Below are 21302 nucleotides of genomic sequence, written 5' to 3' on the forward strand. Positions count from 1 at the left end.
GTTCAAATGGCTCTGAGCACTATGCGACTTAACATCTGAGGTCATCAGTTCCCTAGAACTTAGAATACTTAAACCTAACTAACCTAAGGACATCACACACATCCATGCCCGAGGCAGGATTCGAACCTGCGACCGTAGCAGTCGCGCGGTTCCGGACTGAAGCGCCTAGAACCGCCTAGAACCGCTCGCTGTGAGGTGTCAGAACAGTAAGCACCATGTAGGCCGCTGCTGCAATTTTTCCAGTGAGCGATGTTTACCTAGTTTCTCCCTGTTCAGTTTTCAACAGCAGCACAAAATTTTTAAGGGTAAACAGGACGCACTCACTAAATAGTCAACTTTGCAACAAGACTATTTTGTAACAGGCTTCAGTTAAACTGTAGGGTGTGTTTTACACCTAGTGTTCTTGTTCAAAACCTTATAAACTGTTCTTAAGTATAGCCCCCTAAAGGTGGGCATAACGGTACAAAACTGTTCAGGACACTAAAATAAAATTCCATTAAAAATTTGTGGATGGACACGGAATTCAGTAAGATACAGCATGGATAATGAAACATCGAAACTAAATCTCATTAAACATTTTTAAAATGACAAGATACTTGATTTTTATAGGTGTTTTGTTTTAAACCTCGAAAAGATTGACAGTAAAACAGACGTCTGCAATGGCTGAATGTGTTCTGTAAGTTTGTGCTGTGTGAGTAACTGAAACATAAGTATCTTAAAAAAAGTGAATACCTTGAAACTTGATTAGGCAAAATTAAACACAACGCTAAGGGTCATCTGTGTTCTTTTGCACTTTGTCGTCGTCGTCGTCGTCGTCCGTGTTACCTGCTGCAGAATATTAAAACAGGATTCTGAATATAGCACGAAAGCAATTTGTTGAACTAATACCAATATGAAAGACTGTATACTAGTTCACAAGTGTATTGGCTATAACCCTTCAGCTCTTAGCTATGGAAGATTCACGCAATTCTGATGTACATCTCTTAGGCTCAGTTCTCAATGTCTTTTGGTACCAGGAATTTGCCACGTCCTGGCCCAAGGATGTGCATCTACGCTTCAGGACTGAACTCAATTAGCAAGCCTTGATTTTTAATTTTCTGACTGCGTTCGCATTTCATGTAACTAGAGCGTAAGCCTCATCAGATTAGTGAATTATTTCTAGGATAAACTGCAGAAATGGACTTGGTTGGACGAAATCCATACAACTGTTGTCTAGAAAATGGCAGTTCCTACAATATTCAAAGAGGCTGCATACTGGTGAAATTTGAATGCACGTTTTGTCTTACATTGTGTTAGCGACAGGGTAGATAAAAACCAGGGTGTTTTATAAAAAACACCGTTTTATTTTGAGTTTTTGAGATATTTTTTGCTTTGACAGAGTTCACTCTAAATTCATGCGCCTAATTGAATCAGAGCACTAACCCATTCTTACTACTACTCTATATGTATAAATTGTAGCAGGGCACACTGGACAATTAAACCATGGATAATTTTACACTTTACGAAGACGCCACTAATCTTGACAGCTGTCAGAGGCCTATGCAGTCCAGGACTTTAAGTAGACAGCACATACATCGCACAAGCTTCGAAATATGGATCGATCTTTCAGAAAGCCCTGATATGGAACACTGTAACACAAGAAAAAAAAAATAATAAAGAACTAGCAGTAGCGTCCTTTCACTATCTTGCTAATGCGTTAAATCCAATATTCAGAGACAGGAGATCAACTGCTGAACGAGAAGTAGAGAAAGCTCGCCCGTAGAAATTCATCCAGGGTGGATTGAAAGTGTCGGGTTATTTAAGGGTGCTGATTCTGCCGTTTCCTGATGCAGTTGCAACACTGTTCCATCCAAACAGCAAAAACAGGAAGCTTCGCAACAGATTATATTACGTCCGTGGAAAGTTTCTTTTCCTGCCCTGCCAGCACTGCATACACAGAATCTCCTCAGTCCACAGGCTTGTTTGGTGAAGATTAAGAAATCCACAAAAGAGCTGAGAAATTATCAGTTACTGCGTGCTTCCAAAAATCACTAAACTGTAAGTTAGTCATTGATACTACATAAAGTTAGTTTCCTCAGTGGGTTAAATGTTACTTAACTGTTCCTTATATTGAAAAACAGTTGAAATATATTTTTAATCAAGTAGTCTTCTGACAGAAAAGTTGCCTTCAATGAACCTTACGGCTCTTTAATTTTTGTAACGCTAAATGTGTAATGTTTTATATGTTAAATTTTCGTAGTTATAGTGGGGTTTTATTGCTTTTTCAAATGTTTCTTTGAAAACTTCACTCTTTGGGTTGGATTAAAATAAGTGCTAGTTATCAATCTCAAATTATATGAAAAGTTATAAATTCTTCTGCTAGTTGAATGGAAATACGTACTGCATATACAAAGCATCTTATCACTTCAGAAGTAAATATCTGGAATTAACTTTCTGCTCGGAACACTTTTATTGCCTTTGTATTGCATGAGACGACGACATAAATATCCACTCCCATATTATTATAAACTGTTTTACATTCCGAGCAACTCCAACTCTCAGCGGCTTGTCATAACACGCTCAGAAACGTGGTCTGTACCCCTCTAACCACATACGCGTGCTTTACTGCAGACTCACGCCGCCAGTGACAGAACGCACTGAGCGTGGCGTCGGGTATAAAAACTCCGACCACGTGAGCTTTCGCCAAAGTGCTGGTGTGGATGTGGTGGCCGCTATGAAATACATATTTGATTACCAGGAAACTATTCGGAGAAAATGTTCACCTGCATTGTACAGCTTGAGACGTTCGCTCAATAAGGTATTGAATATCTTTGTTATAGTTATTAGGTGTATATCTTTCAAGTAAACCATTACAGAAAATTTCGAGTTTGCAGAGGTAACAACGCGTTGTGTAAACTCGTGTATAGTCCAGCTCATCCAGAGGATAGGCAATATGTGAGCTGTGGTAATAGTGGGATGGTTGTTTGACGGTCAAGAACGTTGGTAAGACGTGTGAGACGCTGGACTGTGCGTGTTCGGTACGGACTAGTGCAGGTTTTCGAGTAGGGCACACTTCCTATTTGCATTCAGAGGCAGAGCTCGACGTGCAATGAAAGACCCAACAGTTCCAAAGAGGGCAGACTGTGCGGCCTCGATTAGCTGGAGCGTCGGTAACAAAGACAGCCAACTTACTGAATGTTTTAAGAGCGAATGTTCCAACAATCATGACAGCCCACACAAAACATGGGAAGACATCATCGTGAAAACGTAATAGTAGGCGCAAAGGAAAACTAAATTGCTGAGATCGTCGTATGGTAACACGAATTACGTCAAAACACAACACTAGGGTTTATCAAAACTAGACATGATTGTCTGAATGGGACTTCCGCGATCATTCATCAAATAAATATGGCTTGTCTTTGCTCGCTATTTGTCATAACTAACAGCGAACTGATAGTTCTGTACTGACAAGTTACTGCCATACATGATCTAAAGATGGGCAGCTAGCCTGAAACCGGACATTGAAAATAAAAAATAGCGATGAAAGACTGAAATGCCATATTTTACAAAACTAGGGTGGCTAAGGTGGCTAAGGTGGCTTCAGAGCCCAATAGCCATCTGCGAGACCCTGAATCTATCGATACTGTCCGCCGATAACTCCATAAAGCGAATATTAATGGACGAGTTGCTATACCGAAAGCATTAGTGGCGACAACGAATGGTGCCAGGAGCATAAATCCTGGACGGCTGCTACAGTGGAAACATGTAATATGGTCTGACGAGTCAACGTCTTCCTTATGTAAGTAGACTGTTTAGGTCTTTATAATGGTAACGCCACGTAGCGCTCCGTATGAAAATCACTGGCTGTGCTGTGTGCAGGCTGTGGCTAGTTTGCATTGTTGTCTGCCATTGTAGTGTTCGGCAGCTGGATGTGAACAGCGCGTAGCGTTCCGCAGTTGGAGGTGAGTCGCCAGCAGTGGTGGATGTGGGGAGAGAAATGGCGGAATTTTGACATTTGTAAGAATGGATGTCATGAACTGCTGTATATATGTTGACTTTTGAACACTAGTAAGGTAAATACATTGTTTGTTCTCTATCAAAATCTTTCATTTGCTAACTATGCCTATTCGTAGTTAGTGCTTTCCGTAGTTAGAATCTTTTATTTAGCTGGCAGTAGTGGCGCTCGCTGTATTGCAGTAGTTAGAGTAACGAAGATTTTTGTGAGGTAAGTGATTTGTGAAACGTATAGGTTAATGTTAGTCAGCGCCATTCTTTTGTAGGGATTTTTGAAAGTCAGATTGCGTTGCGCTAAAAATGTTGTGTGTCAGTTTAAACAGTCATGTATAATTTTCCTAAGGGGACGTTTCACTTATTTCCAACATCGCGCCTGGTTTGTTTGGAGAACGCCAAAAGGAGCTTACAATCCTGACTGCTTGATTCCAACGGTTAAGCACGGACGGGGAAGTGTGATGGTGTCGCCTGCCATATCATGGCATTCCGCTCATCCCATCATTACTCTCAAAGGCCGTGTTACAGCGAACGATTGTGACCATTTTAGGTGATCAGGTACACCCCATATTTTAAATATTATTCCCCAACAATGATGCCATACTTCAGGACGATAATGCACCCATTCACACAGCCAGGACAGTACAGTCGTGGTATGAGGATGTAATGGTACTTGAATTACGTAACCATCACGACACCTCATCTGAACCTCTAGATACCAGTAATATTCTACTGTGTTTCTGCAAAGTAGTTGACATATTTCTGAGACAACAGATTTGATTTCATTTGTGATATATCGATATGTTTATATTGCAATGATATTAGTCTTATGTGTATTCTTTCTTTTGTCACTATGATCTTTGACGTACTTGTAACTCTGATTTTGGGACGCGTAAGCGATTATTAGTTAGGTGTTGACTTGTTAATGAGTCGAACCTTGAGAAGGTAAAGTGTTGGATGTCATGTTGGAAAGACTCCTAACGTAGTCAGCTTATAAAATGTGAACTTTAACTGTGAGGATATTTTAAAGTATGTTTTGTATTGGGAAGTGATGTTTTGTGTGATATGTGATACTGCAATGAAAGCAGTTAAAAGGAAGTGTAACTTAAATTCTGAGTGCTGATTATTTTTTTATATCACCATTGTGCTAACTTTGAAATGTTTAATCTCCAAGAATGGTTTGAGAAGCGCATCTACAAAACTTTTGAATATAGCAGAATAAAACCTAGGCCTCTTTGCATCCGAGCTTGGAATAATAACCACCTACATTTTCAACGATTGAGCCATGATTTTACGACGAGACCAGCGTGGGAAACACAAAAAGATGAGTGCCTAGTTTTTCATTATTACATGAAATGACTATTAACTGTGCTCTAATGACACCTGCCACATAATGACTGTTGTTGCCCGAAAATGCAGTATTTAGCAGTGTGAGCAACTCCACAATCGTTATTAAATGCTGACCTTTGTTGTGGGAGTGTTGTTAGGAGCATGCAACTGAGCTGCAGCCTCGTCCCTGGACAGCATAGTCCCCAGATTTGAAAATTATCCTACCCTCGTGGGTGGTATTGGAGTGCACAGTCTGGAGCATATTTCTGCCTCCTTAGTCACTACAGTAGTTAGAAGTGGTTCTGATCGAAAAGTGGCATAACATTCCAATGGAGGCTATCAAATTACATGCCAGAATAATCGCAGCTGTATTACAGGCAAATGGGGCTCCAACCTCTTATTGATGAAAGATTCCCAAGGAAGGTATTTACATTATTTTGCCTGTCCCTGTACATTATCGCATATAAAGTGTAGCCAAGATGTCGACATTGTATTTAACGTTGCGAGCAAAACCGTAGCTATCACTGTTTCCAAGATACTGAATCGTACGTCGGGGAACGGGCTGCTAGATCATCAGATGCAATGTGATCTGTTCCTTCCCGTTTGTCGGCAGTCATGTAGTCATCAACTCGTCAAACACCGTAAACTGTTAAAGATATCGAAACTTGGGTTTCTGGAAGTGGTATCTCGCTAAGTTTTCACATTTTGTCACGTGATAAACGTTGAACCTTATTTTTTGAGATATGGAAGTACAGTTTTTACAATGGATCGATGTGGTTCTTAAACAGCATTTAACAGCACTGAAATGAGAAGCACAGAGACATGGAAAACTTTAGTATTCTACATACACCTATGAGCTTAAAACGAAACAGATTTGCTAGTATGACAAAAGATGTAACTGCCATGTACCTGAAGTATTGTTTCATTCTGCCTTAAGACACTGTTTGTTTGAGATGTTCAGAATATCTTATAACTACACGTAATAACACCAGCGTGCCAATTCTTTCCAGCACCGCTAAAATAGTCTTCATAGATGGGGAGCAGACTTGAACCAAGACTGTCCCTGATCGCAGCATTGTGAAACACTTTGGCACAAGTACCAAGTATAATATTATGTGCATCGTGTTCAATACTCAAAAGTGCACGATGACAATACATAATGCTAGATGTGCTGTTATGGTAGAATGATCGATTCGACATTTGTTGCCAAAATGCCGCACTTTTTGATTAAAGTGGCAAACACAACAAATCGCGTTATTATTAGTTGACAGTCGCCATAAGAAAATTGAATTACAGGTTGTAGCTTTCCCTAATATAAGGCTGTTTGCAGTGACTGATACATGTATACACAAATACATCAGAAGTTATATGCACTAGAGGCTATGTTAAATAAAAGTTCTAGCAATAAGTACACAACTGACCTATGTAATAAGATTTTGTTACTTTTGCTGGCCTACATTAACAGGAAATGCAATTTGTCTCGCAACTTGTAGTCTTCAGCCTGAAGATGATGGGGACACAGTGCTCCACACTCGTCTATCCTGTGCAAGCATCTCCATCTCTGCACAGCTACTGCATCTTACATCCATTCGAATCTGCTTACAGTTATTAAAACTTGGTCTCTCCCTCTGCAATTTGGCCTCAACAACTAAACATATGGTTGCATAATGCCTCAGTATGTCCCGTCTACCAATCGCTTGTTTGACATGTTGCACCGTAATTGCCTTGTTCTCCCCAATTGTGCTCAGCTCTTCCTTATTTTCATGATCTACATATCCACTCTTCAGCATTCTTCTTTAGCACCACATTTCGAAAGCATCCATTGTCTTCTTGACAAATGTTTATTGTCCACGTTTCACATACATACAAGGCTACACCCCACATGAATACCGTCAAAAAATACTGCCAAACATTTAAATTTATATTCGGAGACAATTATTTCTTCCTCAGAAAACTTTTTAGTTGTCAGTCTGCATTTTATATCCTCACTTCTGCATTGTCATCTACTGCTTCCCTTGCAAGTCCTTGAAGAATTGCAACTGAAGTCTGTTTTCTGTGCAAGTTGTAGATCCCTGATACCTCCAGAGCTTCAAAGAGTGTATTTCAGTAAAGTGTGTCAAAAAGTTTCTCTTAATGTACAAAGGCTACAAACACAGTACCTTGAGAGTTCAGCTGTTTCACAGAAATATAACATTGTGCTCAAATTAGTTGGTACAGTGCCCACACCCTCCCCTTCTTACATATTCCTTCCACTTTCCAGCCTTCTCTTCTTAATTTTCGCACATGTGCCATCTCTCTTTCAATATGGAAAATTGCAAAGGAAGAATTTTCTCCTGGCAGTTCTTTATTTGCGATTTTCTCCATTTCTGAGTTAAATTCAATATATGGTGTTTTACCCAAGGATTTTTACTGTTGTATCTTTTGCTGCCTTCGCTACTTCTCTCAAAGGTACCCATTCGTCGTGTAGTGGATTCCTTCTTGCATTGCCTAATGATCCATTTGATTTCCCATAGACTGTGGGTCGTAACTTAGTTTTCATCTCTTTAATTTGCTACCTCGTCCTGCTTCTTTAGTTGTAATCTGCAGTTCATAACCAACAAATTGTCAGTCTGCATCTGGACATGTCTTAAAATTCAAAATCTGGTTTCGAAAATCCTATTCCACATGCATCTTTCTTCCACGATTCTTAAGCAAAGTGTTAGCCATGTTTGAGTTATACCTTGTGCAGAATTCTATTAGGTGGCTTCCCCTTTCATACCTTCCTCATAGCCCATGTTATATTTTCTCTTCCTGTTCCTGCTGCTGAATTCGTCTCGCATTTTAAGTTTTTGGCTCCCTAAACTCTGTATAACTTGTTTTATGAAATATTTTTCAGGGGGTTCACTGTGATGTTGGCAGGGATGTTGACTTGCAGCAATGTGGTTGGTAGAGATTGGCGTTCTGTCTATGCTGGGTATGAAAATGTTAATAGCAGTTTAGAGATAATGTTGAGTATTTTTATAGTACTTAACTGATAGTTTCAGTAACTGTGTGGTTAAAACATGTGATCAAAATAAAGAAAATTATAAGGATAAACTGTCAGATATTTCATTTATAAAAAGAAATGTCTGCCATACGAAAGATAACGTACTATCACTTTAATAAATTGCATTTAGGTACAGCAAATCAAAATACTAGAAGCTATTAGGGGTCACACAGTTTTTCTTATGGACCAACAAGTTCTCTAAATGTTTACTATATTATTACATAGGGAAAAATCGCGAATCGTAACTCGTCAAAGCAGAAATAACAAAACGTGAATAATGAAATGTGTGAAAGAGTATTTCGCAAAGAAAGTAAAATTTTGGCACGTCTTCAGTTAACTTTGTCTTCCTTTCTTATAGACTCATGGTCCTGTGAATCAAATGCACCGCTCAATTCAGTGGGTTCCCATCGATACCTGTCCGCAGCTCGTGGTCTCGCGGTCGCGTTCTCGCTTCCCGAGCACGGGGTCCTGGGTTCGATTCAAGGCGGGTCAGGGATTTTCACCTGCCTCGAGATGACAGGGTGTTTGTGTTGTCCTCATCATTTCATCATCATTCATGAAAGTGGCGAGACTGGGCTGATCAAAGGTTGGGAATTTGTATGGGCGCTGATAACAGCGCAGTGGAGCGCCCCACAAACCAAACATCACCACCATCCATACCTCAGAGATGGTCCATCATTGGTTACCGCTGGTGACTGCCGCTTCTGGGTGGGAACGGAAATTCCGCGAACCGCCGCAGGAGGCGCTGTCTGCCGCCCTCTGGTCAGAACCGGCCTTCAGTTGCCGCAGGCCGCAGCGGCAAAGGGTCTGCAGTCGGCGATGCGAAACAACATTCATTCAATAAAAGTTCCATTAGTATAGAAATTAAGCGTATAAAGTCAACTTATTTTGTTATTGCTAAGCCTAGTTACCTTCTCCTGTAGTCGCCAAGGCGCTCAGAAAAGCGGCGTGACAGCTTTGATACTGCGTTATATGTCAGTGACTCAGGAACTCACTAATACCGTTTGAAATAAAAACAAAGTGTTTGTTCATCTTATTGTGGTTCGCCAGTACTGTGAATCTACGGCCATAGCTATGGAGTATGAAAAGTAATCGGTGGCAGCTGCTGTGAAAGAGCACGTGAACACCCTTTTGCCACCTTACGGGTTTATTGGTTAGTACTTCTTGAATGCTGTTAAACGTAATGTACATACGCTAATCTGAAACGCACGACACTAAATCTGCCATGCTGTGCTACGTATTGCCCCCGCCAGACTCGGTGAAATTTGGCATCAATGTAAGGAGCACACCTTCACTTGTGCACGTTTTAATGAACTTCTGCACTTGCGCAACTGCCATGATCTAATTGCCTTGTGGGCCAAATACATACGTATTTGATAAGCAATGTACATTGTTCAGTGTGCACTTTACCACTCAACAAGTACAGGGTGTTTCAAAATGAACAACACAGTTTTAAGGCGTTGTAGTATTTATTACATTCATCTTACAGTTGTAAGTAACACACCAAATTTAGCAACTCAGTTTTGTTTGTACACTTGTCCACAATGGGAAGAGTGTGAAACTACAATGCGACTCAAAAAGGTGTTGACAGAGTGCAAGTCATTCACGCTTAGCCCCAAGAAATATCTCCGTGGTAAGTTTATGGGCACTTTTTCGGTGAATCAACTGTAACTGATATATCTTACCTTGATGTGCTACAGCTATGGCCCGTGCCTCAATTGGAAGAAGCTGAAAACCACATCCTTATTTGGGAGCAAGGTGGTGCACCACGCCACTGGCATAACTCAGTACGCGACTGGTCAAATGACGTTAGATCAGATTAGATTAGTTTTTCGTTCCATAGATCCGTGCTGAGGAGATCCTCATGGATGTGGAACATGTCACTTTTTAAGCTGTAATAACAGTACTAATAGTATGAATATATACAGATCATTTGTTTCTATTAAAAAATTCGTCAGTGGAGTAGAAAGAGTTGGCGACTAGTAAGTCCTTCAGGCTCCTTTAAACTGATCTTTATTTGTGACTAAATTTTTTTATGTTAGCTGGCAAATTATTGAAGGTGAGTGTTCCTGAGTAGTAGACCCCTTTTTGAACTAGTGTTTTTAAGTCCTTGTGCAGATCATTCTTGTTCCTGGTATTGTATGTATGAACTGAACTGTTTGTTGGAAAAAGAGATACATTATTTAGGACAAATTTCATTAAGGAATAAATGTACTGAGAGGCAGTAGTTAGTATACCCAGTTCTTCGAAGAGGTTTCTACAGGACGTCCGTGAATTTACTGAACAACATATACGTATTACACGCTTTTGGACTCGGGAAACTTTTGACTTGAAGAGTTACGCAAAATATTATACCATATGACATTATGGAATTAAAGTAGGCAAAGTATGCAAGCTTTTTCATTTTTCTGTCGCCTGTGTCTGATAACACTCGAATTGCAAATACAGATTTGTTAAGGTGTTTCTGCAGTTCTGTAGTGTACTCCTCCCAACTGAATTTATCAAGTTGTAATCCCAGGAATTTAAGACTGTCAACCTCTTCTATCTGCCCTTCTTCATACTTTATGCATATGCTGGGTGGAAACCTCTTACTGGTTCTGAATTGCATATAGTGAGTCTTTTTGAAGTTTAATGTCAGTGAGTTGGCTTTAAACCATTTATTAATATCCATGAAAATATCATTAGCAGATGTTTCCAGAACTACACTCGACATACTATTTATTGCAATACTTGTCATCTGCAAACAAAACGAACTCTGCTTCTGGCAGTGTAACTGATGCGAGATCATTAATTTACACAAGAAAATGCAAGGGTCCTAAGATGGATCCTTGTGGGACACCACATGTAATTTCTTCCCATTCTGATGATGACTGATTACTTAATTCACTAGTCCCTTGCACTGACACATTTTGTTTCCTGTTAGAGAGGTATGACTTGAAGCATTTTGCAGCACTGCCTATGACACCATAGAATTCTAATTTATTTAAAAGTATGTTGTGGTTCACACAATCGAATGCCTTTGACAAATCACAGAAAATACCTGCTGCTTGCAACTGGTTATTCAACGAATTAAGTAAATTTTCACTGTATGTGTAAATATCCTTTTCGATATCAGAACCCTCCAGAAATCTAGACGGTGTTCTTGATAATGTTAGTTGTGGTCAGATGGTTGAGAAGCTGCCTGTACATTACTTTTTCCAAAAATTTTGAGAATGCTGGCAAAAGTGAAATCGGTGTGTGGTTGTATGGTATCTCTTTATCCCCTTTCTTGAATAGAGGCTTAACATCTGCATATTTTAGTCAGTCAGGAAATGTCCCAGTTATAATTGACTGGTTACACAAGTAACTTAGAATTGTACTAAACTCGCAAGAAGATGCCTTAATTAACTTTGATATTTCATCGTAACCACCAGAATGCTTTATTTTTAAAGATTTTATTATGGAAGTTATTTCTATTTGTATCCGAGCAGTCAATTGGGCGGAAGGAGCCGATTGACCTGGCATTTTACCTGCTCTCCGGTGACCCAGCCCCGCAGTGCCCTTGTGGTCAGGCATTAACAGTGCGCCATGTTTTATTGTCGTGTCCCCGCTTTAGTCAATCTCGTGTTGTCCTGTCCCTGCCATCTACTTTACCGCATATTTTAGCTGATGACACTCGAGCAGCTGCTCGTGTTCTGCATTTTATAACTTTGACTGGCTTGTCCAAAGACATCTAACCTTTTTACTTATTTTATCTGCATCTTTGTCAGGTCTTTCTGGTGTCCCCCCCTCCCCTTGAGTTTTACTAGATTCCATGTGCTCTAACAACGGTGACTGGGCGCTAATGACCTCAGTAGTTGAGCGCCCTTAAACCCCATCAAAAAAAAATGACCTAGCATTTCAAGCGTGACCACGTTCACACACGATATGACATGAACATGTGTATGTCCCTCTGATACCAGCTGATCTATCCGACTTTACAAACAGTGTTACTGCAACAGTTACTCCTGACACATTGATCAAGGTTTCGGAACAACTCGCCTATCGACTCAATGTGTGGTCGGTGTTCACACTGAATAATTGTAAGAAAAACTGTTCGTGTTTCTCTATCATTTGATGTATTATTTATAATCGTAAAAAGAATATAATATGTAGTACAAAGTCTTAAAACCCATGTATTCATTTTGAAACACCCTGTATATGCCAGTGCCACGAGGTGCCAGTGCACTGCAGCAGACCTTCATCTACGTTCGCCATAAATCCCACAAGGTGATAGCGCGCTACACAGATATGCAAATTCACTCACTGTATAATAAAATCAGATCGGAATCAGTGAATGCTATAGTTATACTGATAAAAAAAAGATATTTCATGGGATTCTGAAGTATACTACATAAAGTTCTGGATTTTATCATACAGGAATCCATTCGAGGCGCTTAGAGCCATAAAGCACATAATGGTCGATTGGGAGACTGTAGCATTTGTTGATGTTTCTGACGTCTGTCATGTTTATGTCGGTAGGCCCACATTCTATGTATATCTGAACATTAACGAATAGTTGTCCCACTGTCTCACTGGTTTCTTTGAAATTCTCAAATATGGAAGTCGAAGACGGCGTGCTTTTGGCCCTTGTGGCTCTGAGCGCCCCATTTGCATTAGTTGTGTGACCTTGTTGGTTGACAGTACTATTTGAATTTAATCTTTTCCACAAACGGCAGTTAGTATTTGGAGTTGGTTGTCTACTGTGCAGGAATGGGCTTTTCTGTGGAGTGTCGACGTGAACTCTGTTGAACCTCTCTTAAGCATAGAAAGAAAAGAAAATTACCAACAAAAAGTAGCCTGAAAGAAACTAGTGCATTTCAGACCCGATCTATTGTCTAAAACACTGACGAAATCAAATAACCCTGACTACAAGCGAACACTTAACAAAAAAAGTGTATAATAAGCACCAGTTACGTGGCGGCAATGTAAGACTGCCTGATTTTCAGCCCAGAAGTTACTCCATTAATTAATAAAAGAATTAGGGGTGTTGTACATTTGTCCAAGAAAATAAAAAGCACGAAAACTCCCACTCTCAGAAAAATGAGAAACGGGGAGTAGCGAGAAGAAACATCATCGGTAAATAGAACATTGGAGAAGTAGATCGGGTTAGCGAGGATTTGATGCTGTGCCCACTGACAGAACTGTACACGATTCTGGAAATCATTCCCATGTAATTCTTGATATAGGTGTACATGGTAAGGATGGAACAGGTGACGTGTAAGAACAGGATGTACACTGGATTTAGGAATGCCAATCGCGTGTTCAGGCTGCTGTGTGCTCACATGTGGATTCATAGCAACTGAAGCAGGAACAGTAACTCCGGCAGCTTCGTCTGTGCGAGTGCAATGACGATGGCGTTGTTGTGGGTTGAAACTTCCCGTTTCCTGAAGCGTCTGTCGCGTCTTCTGCATGAGCAGAGCTTTAGCGAACGCTAGCTTCTGCGTTTAGCCTCTTCCTAGAGCCAACTGACACTAGCACACTCTAGGACGGGACGCGTCTCGCGCCGTCCTGTCCCGTCTTAGAGTGTGCTAGTGTCAGTTGGCTCTAGGAAGAGGCTAAACGCAGAAGTTAGCGTTAGCTAATGCTCTGCTCATGCAGAAAGCTGCCAAAACAAAAATATCTGTTATCATATGAAATATTTGATATGTTTTTTATACTAATACATCTTGCGGACCCCTCTGGCATAGCTCGCAGACCCCTGGGGGTCCGTGGACCACCTGTTGGGAACCACTGCTCTATAGAATTGCAGTCTCTTGCTTGTATGTATAACAATGTTCTTCTGAAATACTGCAGCCTAGAAATCAAATTTCAACGTCTCATTTCTCTTTCCTGTTTCCTTCGTTTCACTGGGTGCAGAATGGAAGCACTTTTTTAAAATTTTTGTCTAGCTGAAGAGTGAGACTTGATTCTTCTTGTTTCCTGAATGAGAAACCACTCAAATCAGTCAGTATACTTTCCTCGCCAGTGACAATAATCATGATTCACATCTGTCATCAGATATCTCTCCTATTTTGGAACACCATCTAACATTTGGTGACGAATCAGATGAAGATCCACAAAAATGAGCAAATGTTAATTAGAAGCAGTTAAAGCTAACTGATGGTGACAAAGTTCAGAGCTATTGCAGACAGTCAATGAAGGTGACATTACCGATGTGCACCCCTTTACAGAACAGAATTTAGACACAGAGGAGAAACACTTTGAAGGACAAGCAGTACTATAAAAATTATATAAAAATTGAGTAAACAGGGATATAAATGTTTTCAAAATCAGATACTGGTGCAAAGAATCCAACATTTCATCGAGAGGACTCCATGTTCCAGGAGCTTACATGAAAGATTCATGTTGAGACAACTGCAGAAGTAAATGTCATAAGAAGTTTGTCCGTGCACAAAGGCTGAACATTTCTTAAAGATATTACAAATTAGAGATGTATGAGAGAAAAAGAGGCTTTATTTGCAGTAATTGCGGGAAGATCTTTAAAAGCTAGCACATGAGTGAACTCAAAAAGGAACTTCACTGTTATGTTCTACTTGCTATGAGGAACAGAATGAATCCAAGTCTGTAAGACCATGTTCCTGAATAAACTTGGAATCTGTTTGGTGTTGGGGTTATAGTGATGAAGAAAAGAGCTTTGGAAAACACAACTGAAGCAGGCAGAAGGACCATCATCTAAGGAAATTGAGTTCACCAGAAATCTGAGATGGTGTCAGGAATCAAGTTGAGTTTTTCAGTGGCTCAGTCTTACTACGTTCACTCTGGAAAAAGAAAATAAAATTCCTAAGATTGTCACTTAACATCACACTCATGAGATCCCTGTACAAATCTGTGCATACAGACCATATTTACAGGAAGACAGTTTCAGAGGATTATAGTATCTGTATTCATCATCACAAAAAAAGATAAGTGACGTCTATACATGCCCTAGAGTACCACTGGTGTCAATAAAGGAGCACCTACACCTAATTACAATGCTCATCTTTTAGAAACAGACAGGAGATGAAACAAGAGATGGAGTGAGCCCAAAACTTATATATGACTTTTGTAAACTGCAACTTCTGTTTCCAGCAGGTTTTGTTGAGAACAACTGATCCCATCAACAGTGCTTTGTTTTATAAGCAGCGACTGATTTTTGTTTTTAATTTTACAGACAATAACAAAGTCAAAACAAAAAGACTGTTTCCTGTGCTCGGAAATACAAGAAAAGCGAGGAAGATGTGAGATAGCGAGATTTGTATGGATGTTGAAGGCTCTATCTGCAACGGGAAAGCTCATTTTAGCGATTGTTGTGCAGAACAGAATCTAAACAGATTTGTTGCAGCAATGTGCTCGTCCGCTCTTCAGGAAATATCTAACCTAGAATTAATCAAACACTGGAAAATCTAACCTATAATTCCTTGATTTGAAAATCATGTTTATTCATCACAGTGAAATGGAATGTACCTCATTGCATTTGGCAGTCACTACAGAATTTTAAAAAAGTTGGTAAAAGTGGACCGGCCTGCTGACTGGAATACTATTGATGAATATGCGAGAAGGGGGTGACAAACCTTATATTGTTCGTGAAACAACCCGTGAAAAGATCATCAATTGACAGTATCATATCATTCGCTATGTTGCTGTTTCGAAAGAAGATGTGAACAAGAAACTAGTCAGGTGGCTAAGACCGAGGGAGGTGGTGCAGTGGTTAGCACACTGGACTCGCAATTGGGAGAACGATGGTGCAGACCAGTATCTGACAACAGAGATTAAGGTTTTCCGTGACTTCCCTAAATCGCTCCAAGCCAAAGCTGGGGTGTTCAATTTCAAACAGCATGGCCGATTTCCTTCCCCGTCCTTAACACAGTCCGAGCTTGTGCACTGTCTCTAATGACCTTGATGTCGATGGGACGTTAGATCTGATCTTCCTTTCTTCTTCGGATGGGAATATCATAAAACAGCGTCCATTTGGTATGCGATTTAAAGAAAACTTTGAAGAAGAGTTTAGAGCTCATAACTCTAACAAGAAAAATCAACAAGTTCTCACTGTCAAGCACTTTGTGCATGCCCGTCCTGTCTGTAACAAAGGAAAGTTACGACGATGTGATGTCCCTGTTCAGAATAGTGCTTCCCATACAGTACAGTGAAGATTTAAAATTCCAAAAACTTTCAAACGCATTCCTTCAGTAACAACTATTTTACGTTATCTCGTTGTTGTACTAAAATAGCGATAAGGGTTTACCAAAGGGATAGAATATCCCATGGAATTTAATTTTCGCATTTTATCTTTCCCTTTCTACCTTACTGCTTGTCTCACAGCCCACGGTATAGAGCTTCGTCTTGGTGGAAGTTCTTTGTTTTAGCTGGTGTCAGTGTGTAGTCAGCTGCAACTTCGTGACTTTGCGTGGTAATTTATAAGCGTTTATAAACTGCAAACAAGATTGAGTGAAAAAATTGTTCCGGGAGTAAATTAACACGGTATTTCATTTATATTACAATAACAGCTGAGTTGATGACGGTGTGTGAATGTTGTAATTTTTCAGGTTATGTTCATAACAGCCAAATACCTGATTTATTAGTGGTTGCTATATTTGGCCTGTCCGGTAAAGTCGCTACGTGTATCTTTATAAAAGAAACGGTTGAGATTATGACGTGTTGTCAGAAGCAGTTTGCCTATGCAGTGATTTCCGTCATGTATTTCGTGACTGACGGGAAAAGGCGGACAGTGAAGTTCTAACATTCGCTATGTTAGTGCGGTTATGTTGACTTAAGTGTCATAATGTTCGTGATGATAATTTGCTGTGATCTGATGTAGACATAGAGCGGTGCCAGATTGTAGTGCTAACGTAAGCATTTTTTCAATTCATGGTTTGAGCAAGTTCACATGAAAGGAAATGCTGTAATTATGTTGAATTTTGTTAGTTTTCACTGTGCTTTGATTATTCGTGTCGTTATATTCGTCTAATCATGTGTAAATACCATTTTGTTGTAGTGTGTGGGTTTTAATGGACTACTGTATAAGAATACTGTAATTTAGGAACTGGCGAAATACGAGGTACAAATTAACTGTAATTCGTCAAACATAAAGCATTACATGTCATCAGAACTCAATAGATCACTCATCATAGTTACAGTTAGTAGGAAGTAGTTTCAGTAAATCAGTTTCGTAAGAAAAAACTCACCAGTGTTTAATCTTGATGGTAATTAAGAATGAGAGCTTCCACATTTCAGTGTGCAATCTACGTTACATGTTTATGGTTTTTTTTTAATACCAGGTTAAGATTCCAAAATGATGCTTATGGTAAATTGTGTATACAACGGTGAATGAATACAGATGGAGAAAGTTTCAGTAATACCTATGTTGAATATGCATAGTCATTGATAAACAATCTGTATGTCCAGATTTTCATCATGTCCCTATTGGACTGAAAATAACACAACGACAAAGTGTAGAATGAAATATTTGGTGTAATCCAGTAATTTCTCTTCGATCTATTGACTGTTTAGATTGTTTGTAATACTGAAGTTAGTGCATGGACAAGGAAATACACATCTTCCAAAATTGCCACATAGGACAGTATCTACAAGCCAGTGTTACAAAGAACCAGTAGCAACTGTAAATATTCCATTTCCAGTGCATGTTATTTTGATTGTTCTCACTCTTCATGACATGAAAAATGTAAATGAGCTTATATCACTCAACACACTTTTCCTCAGCCACTTTTCCTCAGCCACTTTTCCTCAGCCACTTTTCCTCAGCCACTTTTCCTCAGCCACTTTTCCTCAGCCACTTTGAATCTTTTTCCTGTGTAATCGCTCATCTACTGCACGCAGTAGATGAGTGAAAATACTGCCTTTGAGTGATACCTCATGGTAACAATGGAAACAGAGTGCACCTATTCTTATCTGATTGCTTATCTTTTTCAGACTGTAGAACTGAAGTCATGGACCAGGACCCAACTATGTGGATAAAAAAAGAGGAAACAGATGAAGTAAAAATTGAGTTACACTCCATGGTGAGTAGCTTACTCATATTTCTTAACTGTGTTTCATTAATTTATGTGTATAGTGTGTGAATACATAAAGTTCGTGTCATACTGCTGGAAACGAGTAATTGTGTTTACTAAACTGATGAACATTGTCTTAAATATGACATGTTGCACAGTTTGAAATAAGCCTTGTATTAAACCTCACATAGAACTGAGCAAGAGTTTCAATTTAATGTTCAGTAAACATGGAAAACCTTAATGCACAATCCAGTTACACTGATAAGGTGGTTGCCATAAAGTGGGTATATTCTGCTCTGATAATTCTTTTAAATGACAACCTTAATGTGCAGCTTAAGAATAACTGACTATAGTGAATTTTAAGTGCCATTACATTTATAAATAGTATGGTTACAGTTAATGCATTATTGCAGTGTATTGTGGTGTGGAATGAGAATTGTCATTTAGTTATTGATGATGTAAAATAAGTTAATTGTAAATAACCTTAAAGTCACATTCGCATGGTCACCAATCTGAGATGTACGTTTTGTAGTACTATTAACATTAGGCGTTGATTTTGAATATGTGAACAAAGTGTAAGTAGAACTGTCAGCACTAAAGTTAAATTTCAGACAAATATCACCTGGAAGCATATATTGGTACACAGCTGGTAGGTGCAGAATCAATTTGTATGTCGGCAGCAGTTTTGATGAAGCCGTGGGGTTACATATTAAATATTGATAGGTTTGTTCATAATCACTTTCTGCGTTTGCTGCACATTGTTACACACATTGTTTGTGAAACTGGCAGAATGTTAGTTACTGCTGTCAATAATCTTACATATATATGTCACTTAAAATCTGATGTAGTGCAGCTGTTTGTGGGGTATTTGGCTATCAGCAGGCAAACAAATTCACTTGGTCCCATTAATATTTTTATTCTGCCAACCAGAACTGAGGGTCCTGAGACAATCTCACAAACTACTTTTCAACTATCTGTGCTGAACAAGTCTGTTTAAACATCCATCTTGGGTGCAACTGCAGAAGTACTGTGATAGCATTAATGCAGCATTTGCATTTGAATATATGTGAGTGTTTTATTATAGTTTGTACAAACTATGTGCGGCAATTCATTTGATGAGAAGTATCAGTACAGTAGACCTAAACCAGCACCGTGAGAAAGTAAATATACTAAATTTTATTAAATACAGTAAAAGATTGGTTAGACCCAACATAGTTCAGGCTTTGGCTTTTACCCCTGGCATAATGATTGTTTGACATATAGAATGATATGTATGCACAACACACAGCATGTGAATGAAAAGCAGTTTGAAGAATCATTCACCTTGGACCTGAACCACAGAACTATTCAAACGCTAAAAGGTTAAAATGGGGTGCTTAGCCCCCCTTGAAATATTGGTTGTGGTGACTGACCCATAGTGCAGCTCAAGGCCTAGCCTAGGTTGAAAGGTGGCAAAGCTGACAAAGCCTAGAAATGTGAAAGCCAAATAAAGGATGTAGCAAATTGACCAGTAGCACAGCCTAATGTTTACTAAAAAATCCAAATGGTGCCTAGATTGTAACTTTTACCCACAATAAGTCTTCTCTTACAATGTGTGCTGAGTTAGTTGATGCACTGAACTTCCTTATGACCTTAAGAGATGCATGTAGATGTTATATCAATTGAGACACCTTTGCCAAATTAATTAAAACTTAATTTTTGATTGGTGTATAGTTTGGGCATGAGGACATGCTGGGAAGTAAAGGCTCAAAATTTTTATTTGATAATTATTGAAGCATTTTAATTAAAACAAACTTTATTAACATTTTACACCTTTATTCTTAATGTTTATATATTTATTTCAAACATAGTCACCCTGGCACTGAACACCTTTCTCCCAAAGAGACACCAGGTTGTTGGTGTCATTATTGTAGAATGTTTGATTTTGTTGATAGCTCCACAGCCTGTCTTCTGCTCACACCAATTCATCACTATTACCCTTGAAGATGTTCTTTAGGCTTTGGAAACAGTTGAAAATTCATTGAATCAAGCCAGGACACTATGGCGGATGATCAATAATAACGAATCAAAGGTGTCAGACTGTTGCAGGTTGTGTACGGTCTGGCGTTGTCATGTTGAAGGAAAGGGTGCCCCCCCCCCCGCACGCGCGCGCGTGTGTGCGCGCGTGTGTGTGCGCGCGCGTGTGTGCGCGCGCGTGTGTGCGCGCGCGTGTGTGCGCGCGCGTGTGTGCGCGCGCGTGTGTGTGCGCGCGCGTGTGTGTGCGCGCGCGTGTGTGTGCGCGCGCGTGTGTGTGCGCGCGCGTGTGTGCGCGCGCGCGTGTGTGCGCGCGCGCCTGTGTGCGCGCGCCTGTGCGCGCGCGCGCGCCTGTGCGCGCGCGCGCGCCTGTGCGCGCGCGCGCGCCTGTGCGCGCGCGCGCGCCTGTGCGCGCGCGCGCGCCTGTGTGCGCGCGCGCCTGTGCGCGCGCGCGCCTGTGACTACTTCATTTGCAGTACAAGAAAACGTAATGTTACAGCCAACAAATGTTATTGGCCCAGCTAATATCTCCTGTTGAGACGTTGGGTTTGGTGTCTCGTCAAAACTTAAAACAGTCTTGTAAACAGGCATTCTGCTCCTCCTGGAGTATCTCCTACGGCGGTACGGCATGGCTGTGTGCTGCGTGCTGCTGCCTGCAGTCGACTGACGCAGAAACAGGAAGCGCGCCCAGACCCCAGCGCTGATTATCACGCGTGTGTGTGCGCGCGCGCGCGCGCGTGTGTGTGTGTACTATTTGAATTAGTGCTCTGTTTCTGAGGATTTTTTCACATGTCAACAACACACCCATCTTACACACTGTAATTCAAAGCTCTCCAGCAGGAGGGTCCTGCATATTTTCAGAAAAGTGGAAACATCAACAGATTAATATGCGTGACAAGTAATACTTTAACTGATATAAAGAACAGAATAAAAAATTTGGA

At 40.1% G+C, this 21302-nt stretch overlaps 1 protein-coding gene across 1 annotated transcript in view; it reads left to right on the forward strand.

Moving 5' to 3' along the window:
- The first annotated feature begins 16699 nt into the window (after window positions 1-16699).
- The window catches only part of LOC126213258 (zinc finger protein 708-like), a 122924-nt gene continuing 118321 nt past the window's right edge, over window positions 16700-21302 (forward strand). The window contains exons 1-2 of the mRNA XM_049940912.1: window positions 16700-16748; window positions 18269-18357. Of these exons, the coding sequence (XP_049796869.1) occupies window positions 18286-18357 (72 nt within the window). The 5' untranslated portion in view covers window positions 16700-16748; window positions 18269-18285. The remainder of the gene's footprint in view (window positions 16749-18268; window positions 18358-21302) is intronic.

Source organism: Schistocerca nitens, chromosome 11 (genome assembly GCF_023898315.1).
Source record: "Schistocerca nitens isolate TAMUIC-IGC-003100 chromosome 11, iqSchNite1.1, whole genome shotgun sequence".
NCBI classification, from domain to species: domain Eukaryota; kingdom Metazoa; phylum Arthropoda; class Insecta; order Orthoptera; family Acrididae; genus Schistocerca; species Schistocerca nitens.